Source organism: Mesocricetus auratus, unplaced genomic scaffold (genome assembly GCF_017639785.1).
Source record: "Mesocricetus auratus isolate SY011 unplaced genomic scaffold, BCM_Maur_2.0 Super-Scaffold_4256, whole genome shotgun sequence".
Lineage (NCBI taxonomy): Eukaryota > Metazoa > Chordata > Mammalia > Rodentia > Cricetidae > Mesocricetus > Mesocricetus auratus.
This window is the reverse complement of record NW_024429182.1, coordinates 35,332,507-35,357,357: the sequence shown is the minus strand read 5'-3', so window position 1 is coordinate 35,357,357 and position 24,851 is coordinate 35,332,507. Positions and strand designations below refer to the sequence as shown.

General features: G+C 43.1%; 1 protein-coding gene across 2 annotated transcripts in view; it reads left to right on the top strand.

The window, feature by feature from the left end:
* The window catches only part of Dock8 (dedicator of cytokinesis 8), a 211,301-nt gene that overhangs the window by 75,308 nt on the left and 111,142 nt on the right, over positions 1-24,851 (top strand). For both annotated transcript variants that reach the window (XM_040746178.1, XM_040746185.1), the window contains 7 exons: positions 4,772-4,857; positions 11,483-11,549; positions 14,894-15,043; positions 19,041-19,121; positions 20,154-20,313; positions 22,954-23,090; positions 23,910-24,003. In XM_040746178.1, coding sequence (XP_040602112.1) covers positions 4,772-4,857; positions 11,483-11,549; positions 14,894-15,043; positions 19,041-19,121; positions 20,154-20,313; positions 22,954-23,090; positions 23,910-24,003 — 775 coding nt within the window. The remainder of the gene's footprint in view (positions 1-4,771; positions 4,858-11,482; positions 11,550-14,893; positions 15,044-19,040; positions 19,122-20,153; positions 20,314-22,953; positions 23,091-23,909; positions 24,004-24,851) is intronic.

Here is a 24,851-nt window from a genome sequence, read left to right as displayed (position 1 = left end):
GTGCCTGCTCTGCAAGCCGGGAGACCGGAGTCTGATCCCTAGAATTCACATAAAAGTGGTAGGACAGAGCTAACCCCACAAAGTTGCCCTCTGACCTCTGCATGCCCATTGTGGCACACACATGTCCAGGTGTACACATACAAACAATCACACACAAATAGTAAAAATGAATAAGATTTGGGGAAACTTTATATGAAAGATAATGCACCTGTCTATGGATGTAAATCTTTGAGATTTGGTCTCTGGACCAAGTAACATCAGAAAGCCTGGCCTGCGCCTGTGCAGTGCTGCTCCTGTGACCCCTCTGCTCCTGTGACCCTTCTGTTCCTGTGCCCCCCCATTCACTTCCCACTGGTTTATGGGGGGACAGTACTAGGCAACAGGAAGGACACGCAGCATCAAGTCCACTGTGGCAGTGTCACCCAGGACAGAGACCTGCTCACCCTCCAGCCCCACCACTTAGGAGGGTGTAAGGGGGAAGTGTCCCTCAAATCCTTAGAATTCCTTGCCTAGATCCCCACCAGCAACTTACATTTAGGTCCCTCAGTTGCTCCTCTCTTCTGATCTTTGTTTTCCTATCATCTTGGTTTCTTATCTACTTATCTTAGTTGCAGTTTTGTCTGTAGCTTCAAATCATATGAAGCAGATTAAAAGTAAAATCATGGGACCAGAAAGATGGAGCCTTGGGCAGTGGTGTGCATCACCAAGACGGATGACCAGAGTTTGATCCCCAGAGCTCACGCTGGAGTGAGAGAACCAACTCCAGAAGGTTATTCTCTGACCTCCACCCCTCCCACCCCTGACATACACATATATAAATAAATGGGAAAGCTGGAGAGCAATCTGACACATTGAAAAAAGGATTTAAATAAATCAGTGAGCATCTTGGGGCTGAGGAGACAGCCCAGTGGGTAAAGTGTTTGCTGCCCAGTGCCTGCATAAACACTGGACATGTGGCATGTATCTGTAACTCCAGCCCTGGGGAGCAGAGGGGTCCTGGGTGCTCTGTCAATCTAACTAAAATGATGAGTCACTCAAAAATAAGGTATCGAGGAAGAAGCCTAATGATGAGCTATGGCCCACATGGGCAAGTACACACACACACACACACACACACACACACACACACACACACACTCATACACACACTCACACACATACACACACTCATACACACACACTCACACACATACACACACTCACACACATGCACACACATACACTTTCTCTGTCTCTCTCTCACACACGCGCGCGCACACACACACTCATACACACACACTCATACACATACACACACTCTCTCACACACACTCACACGCGCACACACACATACACTCTCTCTGTCTCTCTCTCACACACACATGCACTCTCTCACACACACTCACACACACATGCACACACACACACTCTCACACACATACACACACACACATACAAGAAGTATCTTTCATATATGGGGCATGTAAAAACTGTTTCATAGAAAGGAAATATAAAGGAAGTAACTAACAGATAGGGTGGACAGATAGGAGAGAAAGACTGATCAAAAAAGACAAAGTTTCAGTTAAACTGGAGCACTGGATTTTACTGTATGGTGACCACAATTAATGATAAGGTAGTGTATATTGAGTTGTTAATAAAAATAGACTTAAGTGTCTCACCATCGGCAAGGTAATGTTTAAGAATCTTCCTACAATGAATGCATAAAACATCATATTTTATCCCATAAAAATAAATTTGTTATCACTTTTAAGTATTTTTTAAAAAATAAATTAGGAAGAATATGGGCAATGTTACCATTGCCATATTTTGAATTAGAAACTAAGGAAGAAACATTTAAGCAGTTTGTTCAAGATTCAGAAGGTGAACTAAATTATAAAGCAGGGGCCCTAACAGTCTTTGTGTTGGCTTACATGCCTGTATATGATGACCCAGGCATACTGCTGAAACACAGACATGTTTTAAAAGTCAGTTATTCTAACTTTTCAACTTTTATTCACAGCATTAAGACTAAAACATCAGATTTGTCAAGAAATATTAAATCTGACAGGTGGCCTTTACTCTTTCCCTTTTCTGTTTATTTCTGTGATTGGGGATGCTAAGTGTAACATAAGAGACTAAAGTGCTGGGCGGTGGTGGTGCACACCTTAAATCCCAGCACTCAGAGGCAGAGACAGGCGATCTCTGTGAGTTCAAGACCAGCCTTGTCTATAGAGCAAGTTCCAGGACAGCTAGGGTGTAACCCTGCCTCAAAAAACCAGAGAGAGAGGCTCAACGGGGACATCAGATGAGAGAAGAAAATACAGGAAGGGACAGGGTGAGTCAGACATTCACCATCAGAGTCTCCCTGGATTGAATGGGAGGATTTCCAGTCTGACTTGACTCAGAGAATGAACCATAAACTGTTTTTGAAGGATCTTTGTTTTATGGTTTTTGTGACAAAGCAGAAATTCAAATGGGTGCTGAAAGTTCTATCTTAGCTAAGGTCCCAGTGGCCTGCTTTTATTGAGTGGAGAGGAATGCTGTATAATTACCATACCAGCTACTTGTAAACTGGAATGTGTAAAATGCTTGAGAGCCTATACACCAACCCTTTATTATTCTGAAGTTGTTCTCAAAGAAATCATGTTTGTGCTTGTCATTTGAATCTTAGCCAAGAAAGTCCTGTGGAACAGAGGTGAATTCTGCTTGCTCTAAAAGGATTATAAATACTGATTTTTTAATGGAACACTAATAAGATTATTTTATGTTACCACTATTTTATTTCCAAATAAAGAACATTAGAAGGTAAAATACTTTTGTTGAAATTTTAAGAGTCTGTAGAAAAGGCCAAAGTAGGATTCAGCTGCCAAGTTTTCACCGTGCAAGCCCTTTCCTGATTGAGACTCTTTCTGTGATGGGCATCTTCTGTGTCAATCCCTAGGAAAGATGTCCCCTTCCATTCCACATCACAGAGGAGTTAGCTGCCGTCTCTTGGTTACAAGTGATGGAACCCAACTAAAAAACACTTTAAAAAGAGGAGGCCAGTACTACTGACTCTTGTAACCAAATCCTAAGAAGTCAACTGTGGAGTTGGCAACTGGATCCATGGGATCAACAAATGGAAGACTATCATGCTTTCTCCATTCCTCCTTCTTTTTTCTCTCTCTCTCACACACACATACACACACACACACACACACACATACACACCTATACATACACATACGCCTATACATACACATACAGAAACACACACAAACTCATATATATATATATATATATACATAAACCACATATGTATAAATACACACATAAACACACATACATACATATATGCACATACACACATATGTATACATAAACACACACAGACACATATCCATATATAAACACACATATGCACCTATACTATACACACACATGCACCTATACATACACATACACACATACACAAGCATACAAACTCATATGCACACACACACACATAAACCATATACATGTATGTACACAAGTAAGCACATACATACGCATACACACACATGCATACATGTACACATAGATACACATAAACATAAATACATCCCAGGATGATGAAAACCTCAGGAATTCACTAAAGCAGCCAATTTCTTCTTTGTGCTACTTGGGTTTTATCTCCTGTTTCTGATTAATGTGACGCCTCAGTAAATTCAAATACAGGGAGCCTAGGAAATGCATTATCCAAAGGTAAGACATGAATATGAACCTTTTTTAGATCCTGATTTAGCAAACTGATGCAAAATAGTTAGTGACAGTAAGAAATTATAGTTAGTTTTTAGGTCATCGTTATTATTGGTGTTTTAAAAGGTCACATGTGTACTAAAATACTTGCAGATGAAGCTATATGTGTGGGAATTTGCTTTTAAATAATTCAGTATTAAGCCTGGGGAACTGGAAAGGGAGCATATAGACCAGAACAGGTGGTCTGAGCTGAAGTTGTTGGCTGTTGCATAAACAGTGGTTCACTTTATTACTCTGTCTACTTCTATATGTATTTAAATTTTCCTCAGCTAGAACTTATTTCAAAGAAGATTCTGATAGTTCTAATTCAAACCAAAGTCACTGTTAGAAATACATAAGTGTGATGTTTTTTCTAGCAAGTGGGTCTTCCCTGCACATATATCTGCTCTGGTAATCTTGAAAGTCCCAGCTGCTCTTCAGAGGCCCCGCTCCTCTGAAGGGAAGGCAGTGGTTCCACCAACAAGATGCCATCTGTGCCCTCAGCAATGGGAGCTGTGGGGTAGGGAGGGAGGGTGGAGCTGTGGGGAGGGAGGGTGGGCCGTGGGGAGGAGGATGGAGCCATGGGGAGCTCACCAATTGGATCATCCCACCAAACTGGGTGCAGAGTTACCATGAAGTGACACATAGTACACAAGCAGCCACCCCAACAAACGCACAGAGTAAATATAAGTTTTATAACAAAGCTGGAAAGAGAAGTGTTCTGAAGGTGTATTTGGAGCTTCAGAGGGGAAAACAGGCTAGAGCTGTACATTCTTGCAATGCTGCCTGGTAAAAGTTACTAAGCCCCGGCTATGTTTGCACTTCCTTCCTTCCTCCGCCAGTCTCTTTCTCTTAGATGCTCACGTGCTCCTTTTCTCAGAGGAGGGATGTTTGCTATGCATGCTGACTTTGAACGTTGATGCATGGTTGGCAAACTGTCCTCTCCAGACAGAGCAGTATTCCTCACTGGCTTTACTACAGCCACAAAGCCTTGTGGAAAGTTGCTAATGATTTCTTTGTCATGTGATCAAAACAGGAGGATGCTGTGGAAATACGTCCAGTGCCGGAATGTCCTAAGGAACATCTAGGCAACAGAATACTGGTCAAGGTGCTGACTCTGAAGTGAGTACCAGACACACTGTACTGATATCCACCTTGCTTTTTAGATAAAGCTATTCCAGAATCATCAGTCCCCCACGGGAAGATTCTCCCAGTATCTTTTCAGTAGAGGGGAGCACTGGAGTAATAGAGAGAGTGAAGCTTAGAGTTGACTAAACCTGGATTCTATTTGTGCCATGCCTTTAACAACCGATCTTCTATGATATGTAGCAAACACAGGTGTCTAGAAAAGTTAGGCATAGAGGGTAATTGTTAATTTCTTAGATTAAGAAAAACAACTGTAGGTTGGACCTGTAACTAGGTGGTAGAGTACTTGCCTAGCATGTGTAAATTTGAAGCCCTCAGCTTGATCCTGTCTTAAGTTGGGTTACTATTGCTTGGATGAAACACCATAACCAAAAGCAAGTTGAGAAGGAAAGCATTTATTTTGTTTATGCTTCCACATGCTTTGTCGGGCACTGAAGAAGTCAGGGAAGAACATCAAACAGGGTGGGATCCTGGAAGTAGGGGCTGATGCAGCGGCCACGGAGGAGTGCTGCTCACTAGCTTGCTTTCCATAGTTTGTTCTGCCCCCTTTCCAGGGCCACCAGCCAAGGTGTGACCTCACCCATGATGTGCTGGGCCCTCCCGCATCAATCACTAATCAAGAAGATGCTCTGCAGGCTTGCCTACAGCCCAGTCTTAGGGAGACATGTTCTCAGTTGGGGTTCCCTCCTTCCAGTCTATGCCAAGGTGACATAAAACTAGACAGCACAATTCCATAATGCTACAAATAAATCAGATAGATGAATAATGATAAAAATAGCAGGGAAGCCAGCAGTACTCCAGAATCAGTTCATGTTTGCTCATGAACTCTTGACAGTGTGCATGTGTGCAGGGGCACGCGTGCGCACGGACACACACCACTGCATATTAAAATATTGTCTTCATTATAAAATGTGCGTGGGAAAATGTAAAGAGTGAAGTAAGTGAAATAGGTCAGTACTTTCTTCACGCACCCCAGCACGTTGCTGCGAACACACACACACACACGCGCACACACACACGCACACACACACGCACACACACACGCACACACCACTGCATATTAAAATATTGTCTTCGTTATAAAATGTGTGTGAGAAAATGTAAAGAGTGAAGTAAGTGAAATAGGTCAGTACTTTCTTCACGCTCCCCAGCACATTGCTGTGTGCTCTCCCAGAGTACCTGCAAGCCGCTTTAGAGATTAGCTTTCTGCTTTTCACATCACGGACCTTTTTTGTAAATATAGGAGATGCACCTCAGTGGTAGACAATGTGCTTAGTATGTGCAAGGCCCTCGTTTCCTGCTGAGGAGATTACATAAGTCAAGCAGTTGTTCACACACTGTAAGGCCGTCTGTCTCATGGTCAATGTGAGACTCACTTCCATAGTTCCAAGTTTGTGACTGGACGTTGGGATTCTGTGTTCAGGGCTTTCTTTCCACCGTGTCATCTTCTCTGGGAATTTGGGTTCTTTCTTAAAAATGAAGCCATTAGACCAGGTGACTGACCCTGTGATTCTGATGTTTTGTCTCCCTGGTTCTGCCCCTCGATTCATGCAGTGACCGGTGCTGGCTTTGTTGTGTCCCCTTTCTCTTTCACACTCACCCCCACGGTGCACTTGTGTTCCGGAAGTCTGCACACTCATCCCCACGGTGCACTTGTGTTCCAGAAGTCTGCACTACTGTCTGCACACTCATCCCCACGGTGCACTTGTGTTCCGGAAGTCTGCACTACTGTCTGCACACTCACCCCCACGGTATACTCATGCTACTTTTAGATGCAGTGGGTTTGTCCCTGGGACTAGAGGCACTTCCTCCAAGGACAATTGATACCAAGTCTTATCTAGTATATAAACCGCAGCAACTGTTCTGACAGGTTGGGAAACTTGTTCTGCTGAGCTCGGCATGAATTATTTAAAAAACATGGAATCACTTGAGTTTCTTTAATGAGAATTTGTCAAGTAAGTTTCTAATGATGTTTCCCCAGATCCTAAAGGAGAAATTAAATAGATTAAATAGAACTGATGTGGGTAGTCAATGCCCTGGGCCTGTTCAAGTGACGTTCATATTTGTACACCCTTGAGAAAAGAGACAAGTCAAAGAAATGATCCTAACTATAAACTGGATTTTTTAAAAAGAAGAAATTTTAGGAGTTTTAAATGTGAAAGTATGAATAGTAAAACTAACAACAGTATAGAAGACACACCTTACCATTGATGTTGGTATGTGAAGTTCTGTCTACAGTACCATAGAGTTTAGTAGCTAGGAAATTTCTAAAAAAGTTTTCACCTCTAAAAGCATTCCCACTTTGCTTTTGGAAAAGAGATAAAGCCTCAAGAACACAGAAAAAGAATTACACTGGTGCCAATTCTGCAAATTCTGAGTAGCAAGAAAAAACAGTGACTGTAGAATATTTTTCTGTTTTGTATTTTGATGTTTTTCTGTCATCTTAGTGGCTGCACATGAATCTACTGACATTTTAATTATCATCTGCTGCCCCGTGGTCCCTCAGTCAGTGCCCCGCAGGCCACTCAGGCTGAGGCTTAGAAGCGCTTTTGTCCTGCGGCCCTGGCTTTGCCATGGCCATAATTTGTAGGTTTAAATTAAGTCTCTATCATTCTACTTATGAATTGACTCAGAAGTCAAAGACTGGGGTGAGGAGCAACTAGCCTATCTCTTTCCTCATCATCCCCAAAACCAAGAGGAAGCTCCCCACCCTTTTCTTTCTATGTGTTTTCTCTATCCAAATTTCTGACTTCTCTATGACCAATTCCGATCAGCCAGTTGCTGGCTCTGCCCCCTGATTCAAGGTTTAACTTTACTGGGCAGTCTTGGGAGTGTCAGATTATGATTAAAGTATCCCACAACAGTATTTCAAGTAGAGGAATCTTTTAGCTTAAAATTGAATACCCTCATACGCAAAGTAACCTCCATTCAGAGAACTCTTTGGCATTAGAACGTTAATGTACACTGAATCGTGCCAGGCCTCCCATAGCCATCCCCACAAGGATTCTGCTTCAGCAGGTCCCAGGTGGACCTAGCTGGTTGCCCTCTGCTGAAGAGAGGTATCCTCTCAGCCTGCCTCTGAGGTTCCTAGCTGGGTGGCCTTTGCCGGGCCAATTCATACCTCTGCACCTCCCTTCCCTGTAGAACAGGAGTGGAAAGAGGAAAGGGGTTGGCATGTGTGAGGAGCACGTGTGTGAGGTACACCACACTGAAACTATAGGGCATCATAATGGACTCTTTTCTCCCCTGGACCATAAGAACCTAACACTCAGTACCCACCTAACTATTACACAGCAGTGCTCAGAGCCTTTGCATGTCACACAGTACGTGGTTAAATACAGGAGGCATGGAGAACCTCAGCACAGCAAAGCCCGCAATTGAAGTTCTATTTCCTTCCAGGCATGTCGGCTCAGGCCTGTAATCCCAGCACTGAAAAGACAAAGGCAGAGGGATCACAGTAGGTTCTAGTGCCAGCCTGAGCTACATGGCAAGACTCCCATCTCAAAAAAAAAAAAACTGGATAAGGGGGAAAATGCTATTTTTCTGACAAGAGAAAAAATGATAATAGGTATTTGCAATGTGTGTTACAAATGTAAGTAACAAAATCCACCATTTTTGATGTTCAGTTCAGTGGTGTTGCATGCAAGAACATTGTTGTACAGCCATCATCATCATTCATTTCCAGATGTTTCTGTCTTTCCAAAGTAGAACTCAGTATCCACTAAACACTAATCCCCATGACCTCTTCCTCCCTGTCTCCTAGTAGCCACTGTCCTACTTTCTGTCTCTGAATTTGACTAGATAAATACATCTCATAAATGGAATCATATAGTACTTATCTTTTTAAGATGGATTTATTTCATTTAACATACCCTATATATGTATATAATATAGCATTTTATTTGCCCAGTAGAATATTATTATACACATGCAATGTGTTTGCTCTTCTTCTGATGGTAGATGCGGGGATTTGCTGTGGTATAGGATGCTGCTGCTAGGCATTGTTTTCTGCATATGTTATATACATTATCTTACATGATCCTTAGGACATCCATGGAAAATGGGAAGGGAGGTGCTCTTTCCTTACTTTCAAGGTAAACAAATAGAATTAGGGAAGTTTTGTTTGACTTCTTGTCCATGACTATAATTATCTCATCACTGACGATGCTAAGGACCAACTAACCCTTTTGTCTGCCTGAAAAGGCCTCTTTGAGAAAGACTTGTGTGACAGTGAGACCACACCCTCACATATGCCTTGAAAGACAAACCACCCTAATTTGCATGGCTCCTGAGGCAATAGTAACTGTCCAGCAACTGGTGCTATCAGTGGGCAGTGTCCAAAGTCACAGGTTGTTAAACTGAGACACTTGGTAGGTACACCGATATTTTCCATGTATGCATAACATGTGACAGAATTATTTTGGGGTGTTTCTTAAAACCTGTGAATTCAGGAGGAATCAGAAGTCAAGGTTAATAAGAGAGGCTTCTGGTTCTGGTTTTGGTGGGGCATCTGGTGGATGTGTATTCAGAACCAAACCTAGAGCCTGTATATGGTAGGCAAGTGCTCTTGTCCTAAAATAAATCCCCTAAGAGCTCCTCATTCTAAATCAGACAAGACCAGCATACCTCAGTATTTGCCATGTGCTTAATACCTTCCCTTCCATCCCTGTTCTCAATCTACTTCAAGTGCACAGCCTTCCAGAGCTGTCAGGATGAGCCACACAGTTATTGGAATCATGGCCCTGTTACCATCTTAATGTTCCCTTAAGTCTAAGGAAAATACATTAAATATTTCCTTTTTTATGGGGGACCTCTGAGTTCCAGCCTCAGTGCCCTCTGAGTTCTGGCAGGATGCTAACAGCAAGCGTGGAATATTGCTAAGGGTATCTGAGGGTGAAGGAAATGAATCAGCTCACACATGTATTCTTCTCATCATGTCTCTTTATTCTTCAAAAGCTCTCTCTGATCCCACAAGTTTTCCAGTTTACATACCCACACAGACACAATTAGCAATTCTCTGGCAATTGCAAGGATAGCAGTCATGCATTTCTCAGGGCCAAGAAATCAGATAAGATCTATAACAAGATGTTACCTTAAGTCTCAGAGGAGATGTGATTTGTAAAATGTTCATGCACAGCTTAAGAGGCAGGGAGGGCTAATGGAGTAAGGGGCTGTGATTTCTAAAAAGGGAGGTGTTAGTATGTAAAACTACATTTGTGTGGCTGGTTAAGCTAGAAGCTTGTAATTGATAAATGTAGAAAAAAGGGGAAGAGACACTGTAGCTCTGTGCGTTCTATGTACTGGCTTTTGCTTTACCTTTCGAGGATGGCTGGGATTACAGTGTCACAGGAGCCACGGCAACCAGGCTAAGCTGGAGAAGGAAAATGGGTGGCATTTGATCTACATTAGCATTTTTGGCAAATGTTAGCTGGTTAAAGGGGACTTCTCAGGGCTATATCAAAGGGAAAATCTATATAGTGTAAAATCCTGAGGCTGCTTCTTCCAGCCTCAGAGTAAGCAGTGGGGTGCTCTTTACTACTGATGCCCCAGGGAGAAGAAATTCCTTTCTCTGGGACCTTTCTGAGAATACAAGGTACCCAGTATATACACAGCCAAATGAAAAGTCATTCTCCTGACTTCCCACAGATGTATGTTTCCAGAAGACGGAATCTTTTCATGAGACAAACACAGACAAGTAGTAGGAATCACCCAAAGCTATTCTTAGGGAAGAGATGGCATGACTCATGAGAGAAATTACAGACAGGAGCAACTGATTTCCATAGGCAGTGACTCCATTGCCTTGCCAGGTGGAGTTTGCTATCACTCATGTAGTAGGTTGGCCTGTTGAATATTAGTTATCCTGCTGGCCTTTGATACTTTTCATCTATCTAAAAAGTCTTATTCGTTATAATTGAATAATAGTAGACCTTTGGAGCATTTTATTTTTTATTATTCTTTAAACTATGTGTACATGTTGGGGAGGGGGTAAGTGCATATGAGGCCAGGTGCCTGCAGAGCCGAGAAGAGGGTGTCAGATCTCCTGGAACTGGAATTACAGGAGGTTGTGAGTTTCCTGTTGTTGGTTCTGGAAATCAAACTAGGCATCTCTACAGGAGCAGTACTTGCTTTTATCGGTTGAACCATCTTTCCAGCCCCAAATAGTAGAGATTTAGTACCAGCAGAAGAATGTAAGCAAGTCCATTGCCCGTGAGATAGAGACTATTCTCTAAAGCATGACAGCTACAATAGGAATAAGTACTGGGGTGTAGGTCCGTGGCAGATACTTGTCTGGCATTTATGAGTCCCCAGCATGACGTGTATATGAAGTAGTGTTTTGGATCAGACTAAAATTCCATTCACATCACTCTCTTGCTGTACCACCACCAACCTCTCTACCATGACCTCAAATTATCTGGAATTTTCCATTAACTTCTCATAATTTCCCCATTAGTATCCTTGTGTCTCTCACATTGGTGGGGTTATCCCTATATTTCTGGAATCATGTTCACATTTTTAGTGATTTTATATAACCATGCACTTTTAGAACATTCAAACTTAGGCAGGCTAGAACCATATTGATTTTTTTCTCTCTCTGTGACAGGTTTGAGATTGAAATTGAGCCTCTGTTTGCCAGCATTGCCCTCTATGATGTTAAAGAAAGGAAAAAGGTATGAAAATAAAAATAGCCCATCCCAAACATCCCACATGATTCTCTGGGTTCATGTTTTCAATCTCACTTATGTGTAGCAATAAAGCACATCAGGTATGCATGTGTGTATGTGTGTGTGTGTGTTGCATGGGTGAGTGTGTGTGTGTGTGTGTGTGTGTGTATTTGTGGGTGTGTGCACATATATGTATGTGTGTGTAGAGGCCTAAAGTTGATGTCTGGTGTCTTCCTTGATCACTCTGCGCATTACTCATGGATGCAGGATCACTCGGGTGGACCCAAAGCTTCCTGAGTGGTCTCATCTAGCTAGCTGACTGGCTTCAGAGATTCCCACCCTCCACCTTTCAGATGCTGGAATTACAGCTGGCCTCTGTGCACACCTAGCATTTATGTCTGTCCTGGGAATTCAAACTCAGATAGTCATGCTGCGTGTCAAGTGCTCCCTGCTGAGCCCCAGTATGCACACCAGGTTTGAAAGCAAATAAACATTGAGAGCTCCAGGTTTGTTTTTTTACCATTTAAAAAAGAACTGATCTGGAAACTAATTGTTTGCGTCCTTCAAAGAATCTTTAAGGGAAAGGCCTGCTAGAAGCGGTGCTGGTTGGTCAGAGAAAGAAGTAGATAGCACTTGAGGTTATGTGCCACACAAAATAATGTGTCATTTTTAACAAGTTCAGCTATGCATGATTTTTTTCTTCCTGGAGATTTTTGTACTATGAAATCGGTTCATTGTGGGCCTGTGGAGATGACTCAGTGGGTAAGAGATTTTGCTATGCAAACACGAGGACCTGAGTGTGAATCCCCAGCACCTACATGAAAAGGCAGGCAGGATTTCACATTCCTGTATCCCCAGCATTGGGGGGGGGGGAGGATGCTGGCTGATTCTTAGAGCTCATTGGCCAGCCTGTCTATGTGAACATGCAAGCTTCCAGTTAAGTGAAGATCCTGTCTTAAGGCAATAAAGCAGAAAGCAAAAGAGCATCCTGCTCTTGCTTCTGCATGTAGCACACACACACACACACACACACACACACAGGGGTAGGGGGAGAGAATTAAATTGTGAATGGATTCACTGCATGGTGAAGACATCACCAACTATAAGATATTTTTCCATTGAAAGAATTCAGTGACCCAAGATTCCTCCTTGAGGTTGAAAATGTGCCATAGTTTAGGCATTTGTAAACCCAACAGGATTCCAACCATGCTTCTGCCATTCTTCACCTGTAGCAGCTGCACTGAAGGAAATGCAGCCCTGGAACACTATAATAGGTGGGCTTGGTATTAGCGAAGAGATTAGATGTCAGAACAAACAGGTCTTTGGGGCTGAAGACATGGCTCAGTGATTAAGAACACTGACTGCTTTTTCAGAGAACCTCAGTTCAATTCCCAGCACCCATACCGTGGCTCACAACCATCTGTAACTCCAGTCCCAAGAGTTATGATGTCCTCTTCTGGCCTCCATGGGCATTGCATGCACATGTTGCACAGACATACATTCAGATGAAATGCCCATACACATAAAGTAAAATAAATAATTTTTTAAAATGTAGGCCTCAATTGGTTTAGCAGCAGTTCTCAGGGCTGGAGGGCTGACTTAGCAGGTAAGAGCACATGTATGGCAGTGGTGAAGACTGGAGTTCAGATCCCAGCATCCATAATAAGCCAGGTGCCCCCACAAATACTTGGTACCCCAGTTGTGAGGCAGGTGGAGACAGGAGATTGCTGGCTTCCAACCTAGATGGGAAAACAAAACAAACAGATAAACAAAAACATGGTTCAGGAAAGATCCTATCTTGAAGGAATAGGCAATGAGTGAGGAAAGAAGACATTAACACTGTTTCCTGGCTTCTGACTGCACACACAGTTGTACATACACTCACACCTATGTGCACATAAATAAGTAAATAAATACAAAACACAGCAGTTCTCAGACTTTCGTGTGCACCATATCACGTAGGACACATGGTCAAACATGTGTTCTAAGAGCCCATCACTGGGTTTCTGTCCCTGTAAATCTGGATAGGGCCTGAGAATTTTCATTTCTAACAAGATTTATTTTTTTAATGTGCATTAGAGTTTTGCCTGCATATACATTTGTGTGATGGTGTCAGGTCCCCTGGAACTGGAGTTACAGACAGTTGTGAGCTGCCATGTGGGTGCTTGGAATTGAACCTGGGTCCTCTAGAAGAGCAGTAAGTGCTCTTAAGTGTTGAGCCATCTTTCCAGCCCCTGTAACAGGTTTCTTGATGGTGTTGAAGCCACTTGTTAGAGAACCTTAGTTTTAAAATCACTGGGCTCTCAAAGTTTTTCCATAGTTCAAGGTGTCAAGGGGTGAGTAACAGGCTAGTAGTGCCTCGGTCCCACTCAGTCTTTCTGAAACGCAGGCTGCTGAGAGCCCCTTTTTTCCTCAGCGTGTGTCCTCCCCAATTACTCCTCTTACTGTCTTATCTCAAATGATGAAGGAGGAAGCCTGGAAATGTGCTGCACCACTTCTGCTCCCCATTGGAAAAGATTTGGTCACATGATCACCCTTAACAGTACATGTGAGGGCTAGGAAATGTGGTCTCTGCCTCAGCCTCCAGTTCTCACGAACCCATTCTTAGCAAGGAAGGGAGGAACCCAGTAGAGGCTGTCACATCTCACATACCCTAGATTAGAATGTCCGCGAGTGTCGAACGTGCTAGGCAGGCTCAGAATGCTTCATGGATCTGCATTACCTGTACCTACCTTCCTACCCACAGCTGACAACCTCTTTAGCGCCTATGCCAGGCTTGCCTTGGGGTCCCTCTCATACTCCTTCCCTCCCTCTGTGATGCAGAGTCAGGCTGGGCTGCTCACTGCTCACCAGGCTCAGTCCAGGCCTTCCAGCCCCTGAGATCATTGTCTGTGCTGTCTTCCCGGTACACTGTTTTTCCAGCTCTGCCCGTGAGAACCACTCATCTGTCTCGTCCATGAATAATTTTCCCCGTTACCCCAATTATCTTATACTTTCTAGAACTTCCATGGTGTTTCTGTGCATGCGTGTAGTGACTTAATTTGCTTTTACTCTAGCTTGTTGTGTGTTAGCTTTCCCTCACCTTTATTGGAAACCTGGCAGAGGTTGTGTTTTTCTCTTGTTCAAGGAGGGGCTTGCGCATCGCTAATCCACAGGAAATATTGGTGAGTGGCTCCAAGCTATATAGACGTTGTAACAAAATACCAGACTTTCCAGCAGCCACTAGCCATTCACCATATTCAGTTATACTTCCTTGAGCAAATTTTTCCAGAGACTGTTATGCTTGTAGCACTTTTAGATGAAGAACACAACAGTTCTAATTTACTGTTCCCTTTGCTGCTCATTTACAGATCTCAGAAAATTTCCACTGTGACCTGAACTCTGACCAGTTCAAAGGGTTCCTGCGAGCTCACACCCCCTCAGTTGACCCATCGAGTCAGGCAAGGTCTGCAGTGTTCTCCGTCACCTACCCATCCTCAGACATCTACCTGGTTGTCAAGGTAATTACCCACCATCCAAGCAGCATGATCTGACATCCATGTTGTCTCATTCAGCAAAGCTGAAAGAAGCCACAAAACAGGCCTGTGTGTCCTCTGTGATGTTTAGGTTGCTTATTCCCAGCAATACTTCCCATTCCACTGACTTCCGTTGGGACACTAGAGAGACTGGGGGTCGGAGACTCAACAGTCCTCAGTTGTGATCCTTACTGTGCAGTCAGAAGCTGTGACTCAGACTTCCTGAGACTGAGTTCGTCATCTGTGCTATAAGGATGATGACACTGACCTCCAGTTGTCACAATTACAGATAAAGCCTGGCCCTTCCTAAGCAAGGAAGTCACCTTCAGCAGTCCTGGTGGGGAAGTTTGCCGTGGTGAAAGGCACAAACGCTCTCAGATAGTCTCGTGGTGGCGTTAGCATGTTTCTCTAGGACAGCATCCCCAATCTAGCCTCTGATAGACTGCCCTTTCCACCCTTCAGTCTCTGTTATCACAGTGCATGTGTCCAGTGAGTCAAAATCTGTGGGGCCTTTATAAATAGGCTTCACAATATAAGTAGACTACACTTCACTGGAGACTGTCCATGGATGGAGATTCTCGAAGACCAGAGCTTTTCTCTACCTACATGTTAAAGTCATTAATTTGAATCTGACAGCAAACACTGGGTATTTAACAACTTGCAGTCAAATAAGTGCACTTAGTGACTCTCTAAGGCAAAGATCTGTAAATAGTTTAAAACAGGTAAACTCTCTGATCTCATGAATCGTTAGACTGTTTGGGACATTTAACTTGGTATCCTGTGTATGTATCACTTGAATTCCCACATGATCTAATAGTAGTGGATTACAGATTCCTAACAATTCAGACCACTTGGAAGGTACTTACTTTATATTATTTCACAAAGATGGCTACAGCTTAAAGGGACCTGTTTAAGGTTCAGGAAGTTTAAAATCCATGTCTGGGACTGGAAGGCATACCTCGGGGATCTCATATGACTCAGTAGCACTAGCCTAACAGGTACCAGGTCCTGGATTTCATCCCTAGGAACTGAAAAAGAAAATAAAATTATAAAATAAGTCTTTCCCTAAGAATATGCATCCGTTGCTTCTCACTGTGTTGCTTAATTCAACATACAGGAAAGCTTAATTTCAGCTATGAGTGCCCTGTTGTTAAATATACATTTCTCTCAATGGGCAACCAACAAAGCCACACTAATTCTAGAGCTATTTTTATTTCCAATAAAATTTTATTAGCCTACAATAAATAACCAATAGTGGAAATGTGTTGGTTGCTATAACTGACTATACATTTCTCATTTTTTTTTTTAATGTAGAGGCATACTGACTTGACAGTAACAAGCACATTCTAAGGTATCTGGCTATAATTAAGAAGTTTAGATCTACACTGGAAAGCAATCTTGGCTTGGTACCTTTTTGTCTTATAAGACCATCGTTATAGCTGCCTTCCCTCTAATTCATAGTAAGTGGTCTTGTAATGTTTAGAGTGCCCAGGTAGATGTCATGTGATAAAGACGTGGCTTCTCACTTTATTTTTGTTCCCAAGATGAATATCAGGATCTCAAATAGGTAAGGTCACCTAGGTCAGCTCTCACATAAATTACTGTGAGGGATTATTTCATGCTGAAAGGCTTAGTTCAGTATTTTGAGTGCATGAGAGGATTTGTTCCACACGTGAGGATGGGTGTGAACCTCAAGCTTTTTTTAAAATAATGCTTAAATATTGATAAAGTAGATTAAACCCACCTCTCCTGGTTTAATGAGTACACTGTAAAGTAGCCTCTTTACCTTAACACTCTCAGCTGTTTCTAAAGTGCTCCTCTGCTCATGCCCACACGCATGGCAATTCACGTGGCCTAGTTCGTGCATGCTTACCCATCAGCCAGGAATGACCATGCATGAGGTGCTCACATCAAGCTGAAGTTCTCCTCCTAAAGCCACCCTGGCCCAATGCAGCAGGAGGGATAGTAGTTCCTGGTCCCATCAGATGTAGACTCTCCTGGTTCTAGGTTTTAAGGAGCCTTTCCATGGGTTTCAAATAAAGCTTTATTTGGACATGCAAGGAAAGCATTCCATTCCTTGCTGTAGACTATCAACTGAAAGATTCTTACATGAGCCCTTTTCTTCTTTCTCTCTCTATTCCTTCTTTCCTCATTCCTTCCTTTCTCCCCTGTGGGCTGGGCATGGAGTCCATAACTTTGTACATGGAAAGCAAGTGCTCTGCCAATGGGCTCCAACCCCAACCCCGAAAGAATCTTAGTCTCTACTTGGGATTTATTTTAAAGACCATGGGTTTTGTTGTTGTTTCTGCTGTTGTTGTTTGGTTTGGTATTTCAAGACACGGTTTCTCTGTGTAGCCTCGGCTGTCCTAGAACTTGCTCGGTAGACCAGGCTGACCTTGAACTCATGGTGATCCATTTGCCTCTGCCGGCTAAGTGGGATTAAAGGTGTGAGCCACCATACAAGACTATGTTTTTATTTGTTGAACTCATGGAAAAATTAGCCTCTCTTCAGTTTATTCTGTGGGGTCCTAATTGTGAGTTTGGGGAGGAGAAGAGGAGCCCTGTTTATTGTGTTCACAGTTACTCCCCAGAAGCTACCACAATACACACTTTTTGAATGAATAGTGACAGAATGATGGACTGCATGCTGGTGATCTGGAACACTGGTCAGTTCTGGCTCAAGCCCTTTCTGCCCATGTGTCCAGTGTGCTTCATTCCTCAGGGCCAGCCTTCTCTCTGCTGGCAGTGGGACGAGCTTTTAAACCTCTTTTGTAAAAAGATACTTTCTACTGGGACTACCCCCTTGAAGTCGCTGTCCATTGAGCGGCTCTGTGCCACTTCTTTTGAAACACCATTGAACACACTTCCATCAGTTGGATATTCAAATTCAAATAGTTTCTGCCTCACTTATAATGGTGCCTATTAAGAATGTGTGTCCATGGCCTATGTTGATCCTATTGCTTCTTCAGGAATCTAAACTAATGACACAGGCTCATAGCGCTAAGTCTTAGCATCTAAGTTCACTTACGTTTTCTTTGAGTAAAGAGTTAGAATATCTGAAATTTACCCCCTTCTTTCCCTTAAACATGGTGCCCATATTTATGACAATTGGTTGTCAAGTGCTTAACTGGAAGCAGACACTTTATTGGACTAGCACTCATTAGCAGAATAAGATACACATCTCCAGGCATTTCCTCTGTCTGCCAAATCTAGAGAAGCAGCCCTGATGGGAAATGCAAGGGGCACAATTATAGATGATTTATTCTGTTCATTTATTCATTTTGTGGAAGGTTTTAGTTACCAGCCTGGCTTTTTACAGAGACTATATCTCTTTTTACTCTGTAAGCAACAATAACGAAAATGAGCTTTTCACTTCCTACGTGTGTCTCCTGGGTTTTGTTTTATAAAATAACTTTTATTGCATTTTTATTGTGGATATACACATGTTTATTGTTTTAAAATAGAAACTTCTTATCAGTAATAGGAAGAAAATACAAAACACATATATTCCCATCATATAAAAATTTATCATCATATTACCATTTGCTGATATCATCTTTTTAAATATCTTGTTTCCTTTTTTTTCTCCTCTGAAACTCTGTGGTAGTCTTCATACTATATACACACACGCGCGCCTGCACACACACACACACACACATATATGTACATGTACACATTGGGTTTTTTTGAGGCAGGTTCCTCTGTGAAGCCCTGGCTATCCTGGAACTTGCTCTTTAGACCAGACTGCCCTTGAACTCAGAGATCTATCTGCCTGCCTCTGCCTTCTGAGTGCTGAGATCAAAGGCATGTACCACCAACCCCCAGCTCCACACTGTATTTTTATATATTAAAATCAGAGAGCATATGTAATGAATACCCTATGTCATCAAATATTGTCACTAAACTTAATTTTATGGTTGCATAGCTCCCATTATATGGATATAACGCACTCACTTTGCTTTAATAATATTTTTGTTGCTAGATTGAAAAGGTCCTTCAGCAGGGGGAGATTGCAGACTGCGCAGAACCCTACATGGTCATCAAAGAAAGTGATGGTGGAAAGGTATGGTCATCTAAGTACTGTGACATCTTAGGATGAACAAATTTCCAAAAGTGTTCCTCAAAATAGATGATTATATTTTCCATTTGAAACACTCGTAAGTTTTATTTTCATGAAAGAGGAAAGAGAAACCAGTTACTGACATGACAATAATTTTTTAAAGAAATACATGACCGAACACACTAATGTTGCTTCATGCCGGTGTGAACTCAGGCTCAGACTGAGCGACACCTGTTGCCTTGGTTCTGAAGCTCTATCTATGCACAGATTGGGAGCACTGCCAGGGCCACACAAGCAGAAGAGGGCAAAAGTTCTCTTGGTTTTCCTTAACAACACAGGGTATTGTCTTGTTATCATGTGCAGATTAGCAGATACGGCTTCTGCTCATCATAAGTTAATTAGTATATAATAGGTCATAAAGCCTGAATAAGACTTTTCCCCAGTACCAGTTTGCAGAAGTTCCCAGGATTATTTTTAAAATGTTGTCTTTTAGAATTAGTCTTGTAAACTTCAAATAAAATTGATTGCACTAAACAAAGACAGATATTTGTGTTTTAAAAATCTGTGAGTATGAATTTAGGGAGAACTCCTTGGAAGTATTGTCAACAATGTTGACATTGTTGGGAATCTTTAAGGCTTTTTTTTAGAATCTCAAGGCAGCTTTTGGGACTTTGATAGATGACATACTAGCATTTCTTTTCCAAGTTTTCCTCAGGAGAATCCAAGTTATCTAGGTAAATGAAGTTTTTGTGTGTTGACTGGTGTAACAAGCCTACAGCATGTCTTCATAGCAGAAAATATCATCTGCTAATTGATTGGTGTCCCTTTAAAAATCTGTTCCTTCTGTAACCTTTGCTTCCCTATCAGCTAGACTTTCAGCCTAAGCTGTTGTTTTCCTGTTGACTCACTGTCGCTGTGTGCCCCCCCCCCCCCCATAGTCCCCATCAGAAGTCAGTGTAGTTGTTGTCCCCATGCCAGGAAGTTTACTTGGTGCTGATGTTTTGTTTCATCTTGTCTCCTTCCATCTTCTTCCAGAGTAAAGAAAAGGTTGAAAAACTAAAACTTCAGGCTGAATCCTTTTGCCAACGTTTGGGGAAATACCGGATGCCCTTTGCCTGGGCCCCTATTAGCTTAGCAAGCTTCTTCAACGTCTCCATCCTTGAAAGGGAAAGCGCTGACATGGAGCCCGTGGTTGGTAAGATCTCCCTCTGCAATGGAAGCAGCCTCCCCCTCCCCATATACCAGCTTTGTGGTTATCTGCTCATTAGTAAGGACTTGGGAGACGGAGAGTGTGGAGGTAGGCGAGAGGAAGATGTGAGTAGAATACTGAACTGCGTGTTGATCAGTGGCTCCCTGATCAACACTATGAGTATTTATGGAGCCTTAAATATACTTTTATATTAAGAACTTTTGCGGGGCAGTGGTGGCGCACGCCTTTAATCCCAGCCCTCGGGAGGCAGAGGCATGCGGATCTCTGTGAGTTCGAGGCCAGCCTGGTCTACAGAGTGAGTTCCAGGACAGCCTCCAAAACAATACAGAGAAACCCTGTCTCGGAAAAAACAAACAAACAAATAAAAAAGATTACCTTTAAACAATAAAGGTTTTTTTTTTAAAGAACTTTGGGTGGAGTTTTAAGTCTTTAGAAAGTGAATTTTCAGTACTCATCCCATCTCAAAACTTAAAATACTTGAAAATAACAAGGACAAGTGGGTGAGCAGGCACAGTGTGTTAACAAAGACGCCATGCAAGAGAATGGGCACTGTTCAAAGCTTGGAAAAGCAAAACTCAGATTTCTCAGCAAAATTTCTGGTCTCGTGCAGTCTATTTTGCCAAGTACAATGAGAATAAGTAAGTACCAAAGATAACTAATAGTGACCGTTCTTACTTATTTCACCACCTCTCCATAAATGTGAACCAATTACTTCTACAGTTTAAGGGTGGAAGTGTCTGGGTGATAGTTTCCAGGTAAACCCATGCCCAATACCTGTTGTGGAGTAGCTGTTTTCCTAAACTCCTTCACATTCAGCAAATATTTGAGTCTACTTCTGAATGGTTCCCACATTCCTTGGCTCTGCCACTTCTGAAATGTTGCCCTTTGCAGGGAGTGGAGGCCAAGGTGATTGTTACTATTGCTACTCTCCTGGAGAGACTGTTGCATAATCACCAGTCAGAACTCCTGCATTCTTTGCCATTGTCAGTAAACATTAGCCCTTCTGACCTTCACATTCAGTTTTTCTAAGGCGGCTGTTCTATTTATTGACTTACTTGGAAGTGTGGGGAGCTCAGAGGGCATGGAATGCCCGAGTAATCCTGGCAGCGGACTTATCAAGATGTTAGTTAGGCCTTAGTCAGGGGTAGTTTAACTTGAGCTGATTGCCTAACCCTGACCTGGTGCATTACATGGAGCTTAGCAGCCAGTGGTGGCTCTCATTCAGCTTCAGTGTGAGCTGTGCATTCCAGGCGATGGACTATTTATAAGAGAAACCCTAGACTTCACAGAATAAAAGACACAAGATTTCAAGCTGGTTCTTCAGAAGAAACAAGAAATAAGGGAGCAATAGTTGGAGAGCCTCGGCCCTGTCTAGTTTCCATTAGAAAGGTCAGTCAAGGCTCTGTCGTTACCTAGTTCACACTAGAACAGAGGCAAAGGAGATCCAGAATGTGCACAAGCTGGTTTGAGTCCCCAAGCCCTTAAGGGATGTGTGAGCATATGTACCTTCTCAGGGAATGCAAGAGTAAAAGCAATGCAGACACTGGGCTGACTCAACAGCCTAGCAGCAGACCTTCTACTGGGTGACTTCCAGATTCTTGCAGGGTGACATCTGGCCATCCTACAGGAAAGAGGATCTTCTCTCCTCTAGTAAGAGTGTAGGGAAAAGGGACCAGTCAAAGAAACACACCCTGAGCAGAGCCAAAGAAACACACTTTGGCCCTGCAACCAGAACCAAAGAAATGTACCCTGACCCTGAAACCAGTGCCAAAGGAACACACTTTGTCCCTGGAATCTGAGTCAGTGAAACAAATGCACCCTGGCCCTAAACTTGGAGCCAAAAGGCTAAAAAGGACCAGAGAAAGAAGCACACTTTGGCCCTGAAACCAGAGCCAAACCTGACCTTAATCCTGTGCAGAAAACTAATCAATCCTCCAGCAGAGCTCTTGCCAATCTGAGTTCAGCACTGAAGTCGGACCAATCCCTACCCTGGAAAAACTTCCCCGCCCCCAAGAATCCCTATATAAACCCTGTGTATGTTCAGCTTGGCTGGTTCAGCTGCTTCCTTCCAATAAACCCCTTCGATGAGCTTTGGGTGAAGATCTTTTGCAGCGGCGACCCTGAGCAGAGCAGAGAGAGCAGGGCTGTAACACTTGCTCAGGAAACCTTCCCTTGGCAGAGCTGAAATGTAGCAACTTTTCCTGAGAAACCTCCTGTGGAGTAAAACTGTTACACTGGGCGAACATCCCCAGCTGAAGACCCTGTCCTGCCTGAGTGGAGCCAATACACTGGGGAAGCCTTTCCCTGAGGCCAGGCTGTAAGCTGCTAAGCTTACTGCAACCTGTGGTGGTCCTTGGCTCCCGAGCTCCAGGATACCTTTCCACCTGAGCTGTGTAACACTCAGTATCCTGTGGCTCCCGAGTTTCAGAATACCTGACCCACTCCTGTTCCATCCTGTCCCATCCCAAAATGCTTACAAAGAGTGTTAAGGACTTTAGAAGGGGGGTTGGGGGATTAAGAAAGGTTGAGCCCTGTATAGGTAAAATTGCATTCATAAGGATGACTGGGGTCAGCAATAACTGGTGTATGGCCAACATATTAGAATGACAGTTGTTTTCCTTAAAGGGAGAAACTCTGTGGGTGAGCGGAGGAGTTTGTCCCAATCCAGGAGGCCTTCTGAGCGATCTCTCTCCTTTGAGGAAAATGGAGTTGGATCCAACTTCAAAACCACCACCTTGGCCACAAATATCTTCTTCAAGCAGGTATTTGAGTTACAGTGCAGCTGAATTTGTCTTGTATTAGCAAGGACATTAGAGTTCAAATGAGCAGTATAGTGGGTGATCAGAGAAGTCAATTAGTGTCGTCTGCTCAGCTGGGCTGTTGCAGGGATTAGAGGACATGCAGATGTGCCCCTGGCCAGGCATCTGTCCCATGGTGGGTATGTAGAGGGCAGAGCTTATACCTGCCTTCCTTATTCAAGACCAAGGGGAAGACTATGAAGATGCTTTTCCCATCTTTGTATCTCTGAAGATGGAGGCTCGTTCAGCAGTGTTTCTGGGACTAAGTGGAGTTTCAGTTGGTTGACATTAAAAGGCAGATGCCTGTGACCTTGGTTCCTCAAGGTCAGACAGCTGCCTAGGATAGCAGTGGGAGCTCTGCCTCCAGCAACGCTGATAAGAGGTTGGCTTCCAAGAACACTGGAAAGTGGTGTTTGAATTCAGTGATTTCAGGGTTACCCGTCATATTGATTGCTATGACATACTCGTTAGAATAAAACAGATGAGCCAGGTATGGTGGCACTCAGGAAAGCAAGACAGGAGAGTTGTGAATTGGAAGTCAACTTGAGCTACCTAGTAGGACCATAACTCAGGAAAGAGAAACGAATGAAGGAAGGAGGGAGGGAAGAAGGAAGAAAGGAAGGAGAGAAGAGGAAAGGGGGAAATAAAGAAATAGAGGAGTAAGCAAAATAATAATGAAAGAAAATTACTTGGGGCGGGCGGGAGGGGGGGAATCTTCGAAATAGCTGGCCCCACGTCCAGGAATCAGCAGCCTCCCCACTAACCCTGAGCATCTCTTGGCAGGAAGGAGATCGCCTTAGTGATGAAGACTTGTTCAAGTTTTTAGCTGACTACAAGAGGTCTTCATCCTTACAGCGAAGAGTCAAATCCATCCCAGGTATGCTCGGCTTCTCTTTGCCTCTTCATTCTGGTTTGCTTCTGTTGCTGTGCTAAAGCACTGATCAAAGGCAACCGACAAAAGGGCTTGTTTGGCTTACTCGTCCACATCATAGTCCATCGTTGAGGGAAGCCAGGACAGGAGCTCAAGAGGATCCTGGAGTCAGGAACCGAAGTGGGAACCATGGAAGAATGCTGCTTCCTGGCTTGCATCCAGGATCATGTTCTACTGCCTTCCTTCTGCAGCTTAGGCCATCTGCCAAGGTTGTTACCACCCTCAATGGGGTGTGCTCTCACACACTAATTAGCAATAAAAAAAAAAGGTGTCCATTGGCCAGTCTGATCCTGGCCATTCTTCAGTTGTGGTTCTCACTTCCCAGGTAACTGTGTGTCTGTGTCAAGTTGTCAACAGAAGCTAACGATGACACTCTTGAACTGTGCCCAAATCATTTGCGATTGACATTTCTTGTTTAATACTTTGGTTTTATATAACTGCCAAGGGCAATATAGATTTTTTTATTTGAAGTTAAGAATCTAAATTGCTCTGAATTTTTGACAAATCTATTAATGTCTTCTCATTCACAAAGGATGCATTCTACAAATAGTATGCTTTAGGCTTGGTCTCTCAGATAATCTGGTAATAATCGAACAGATCACCAGTCCTTTATCACACAAAATATTATATGGAAGTCTAGGATTTAAGGAGAGAGCTGGATGCTTAGGCACTGAAGACACTTTCTTATCCTTGAGCAACAGCCCACGTGTTATTTCTGTAGCATCCTTGTGTGCCTGAGTACTCAAACCAAAGCCCACCCATTTTACTGCTACCAATACCAGGAAGTTTTGAGG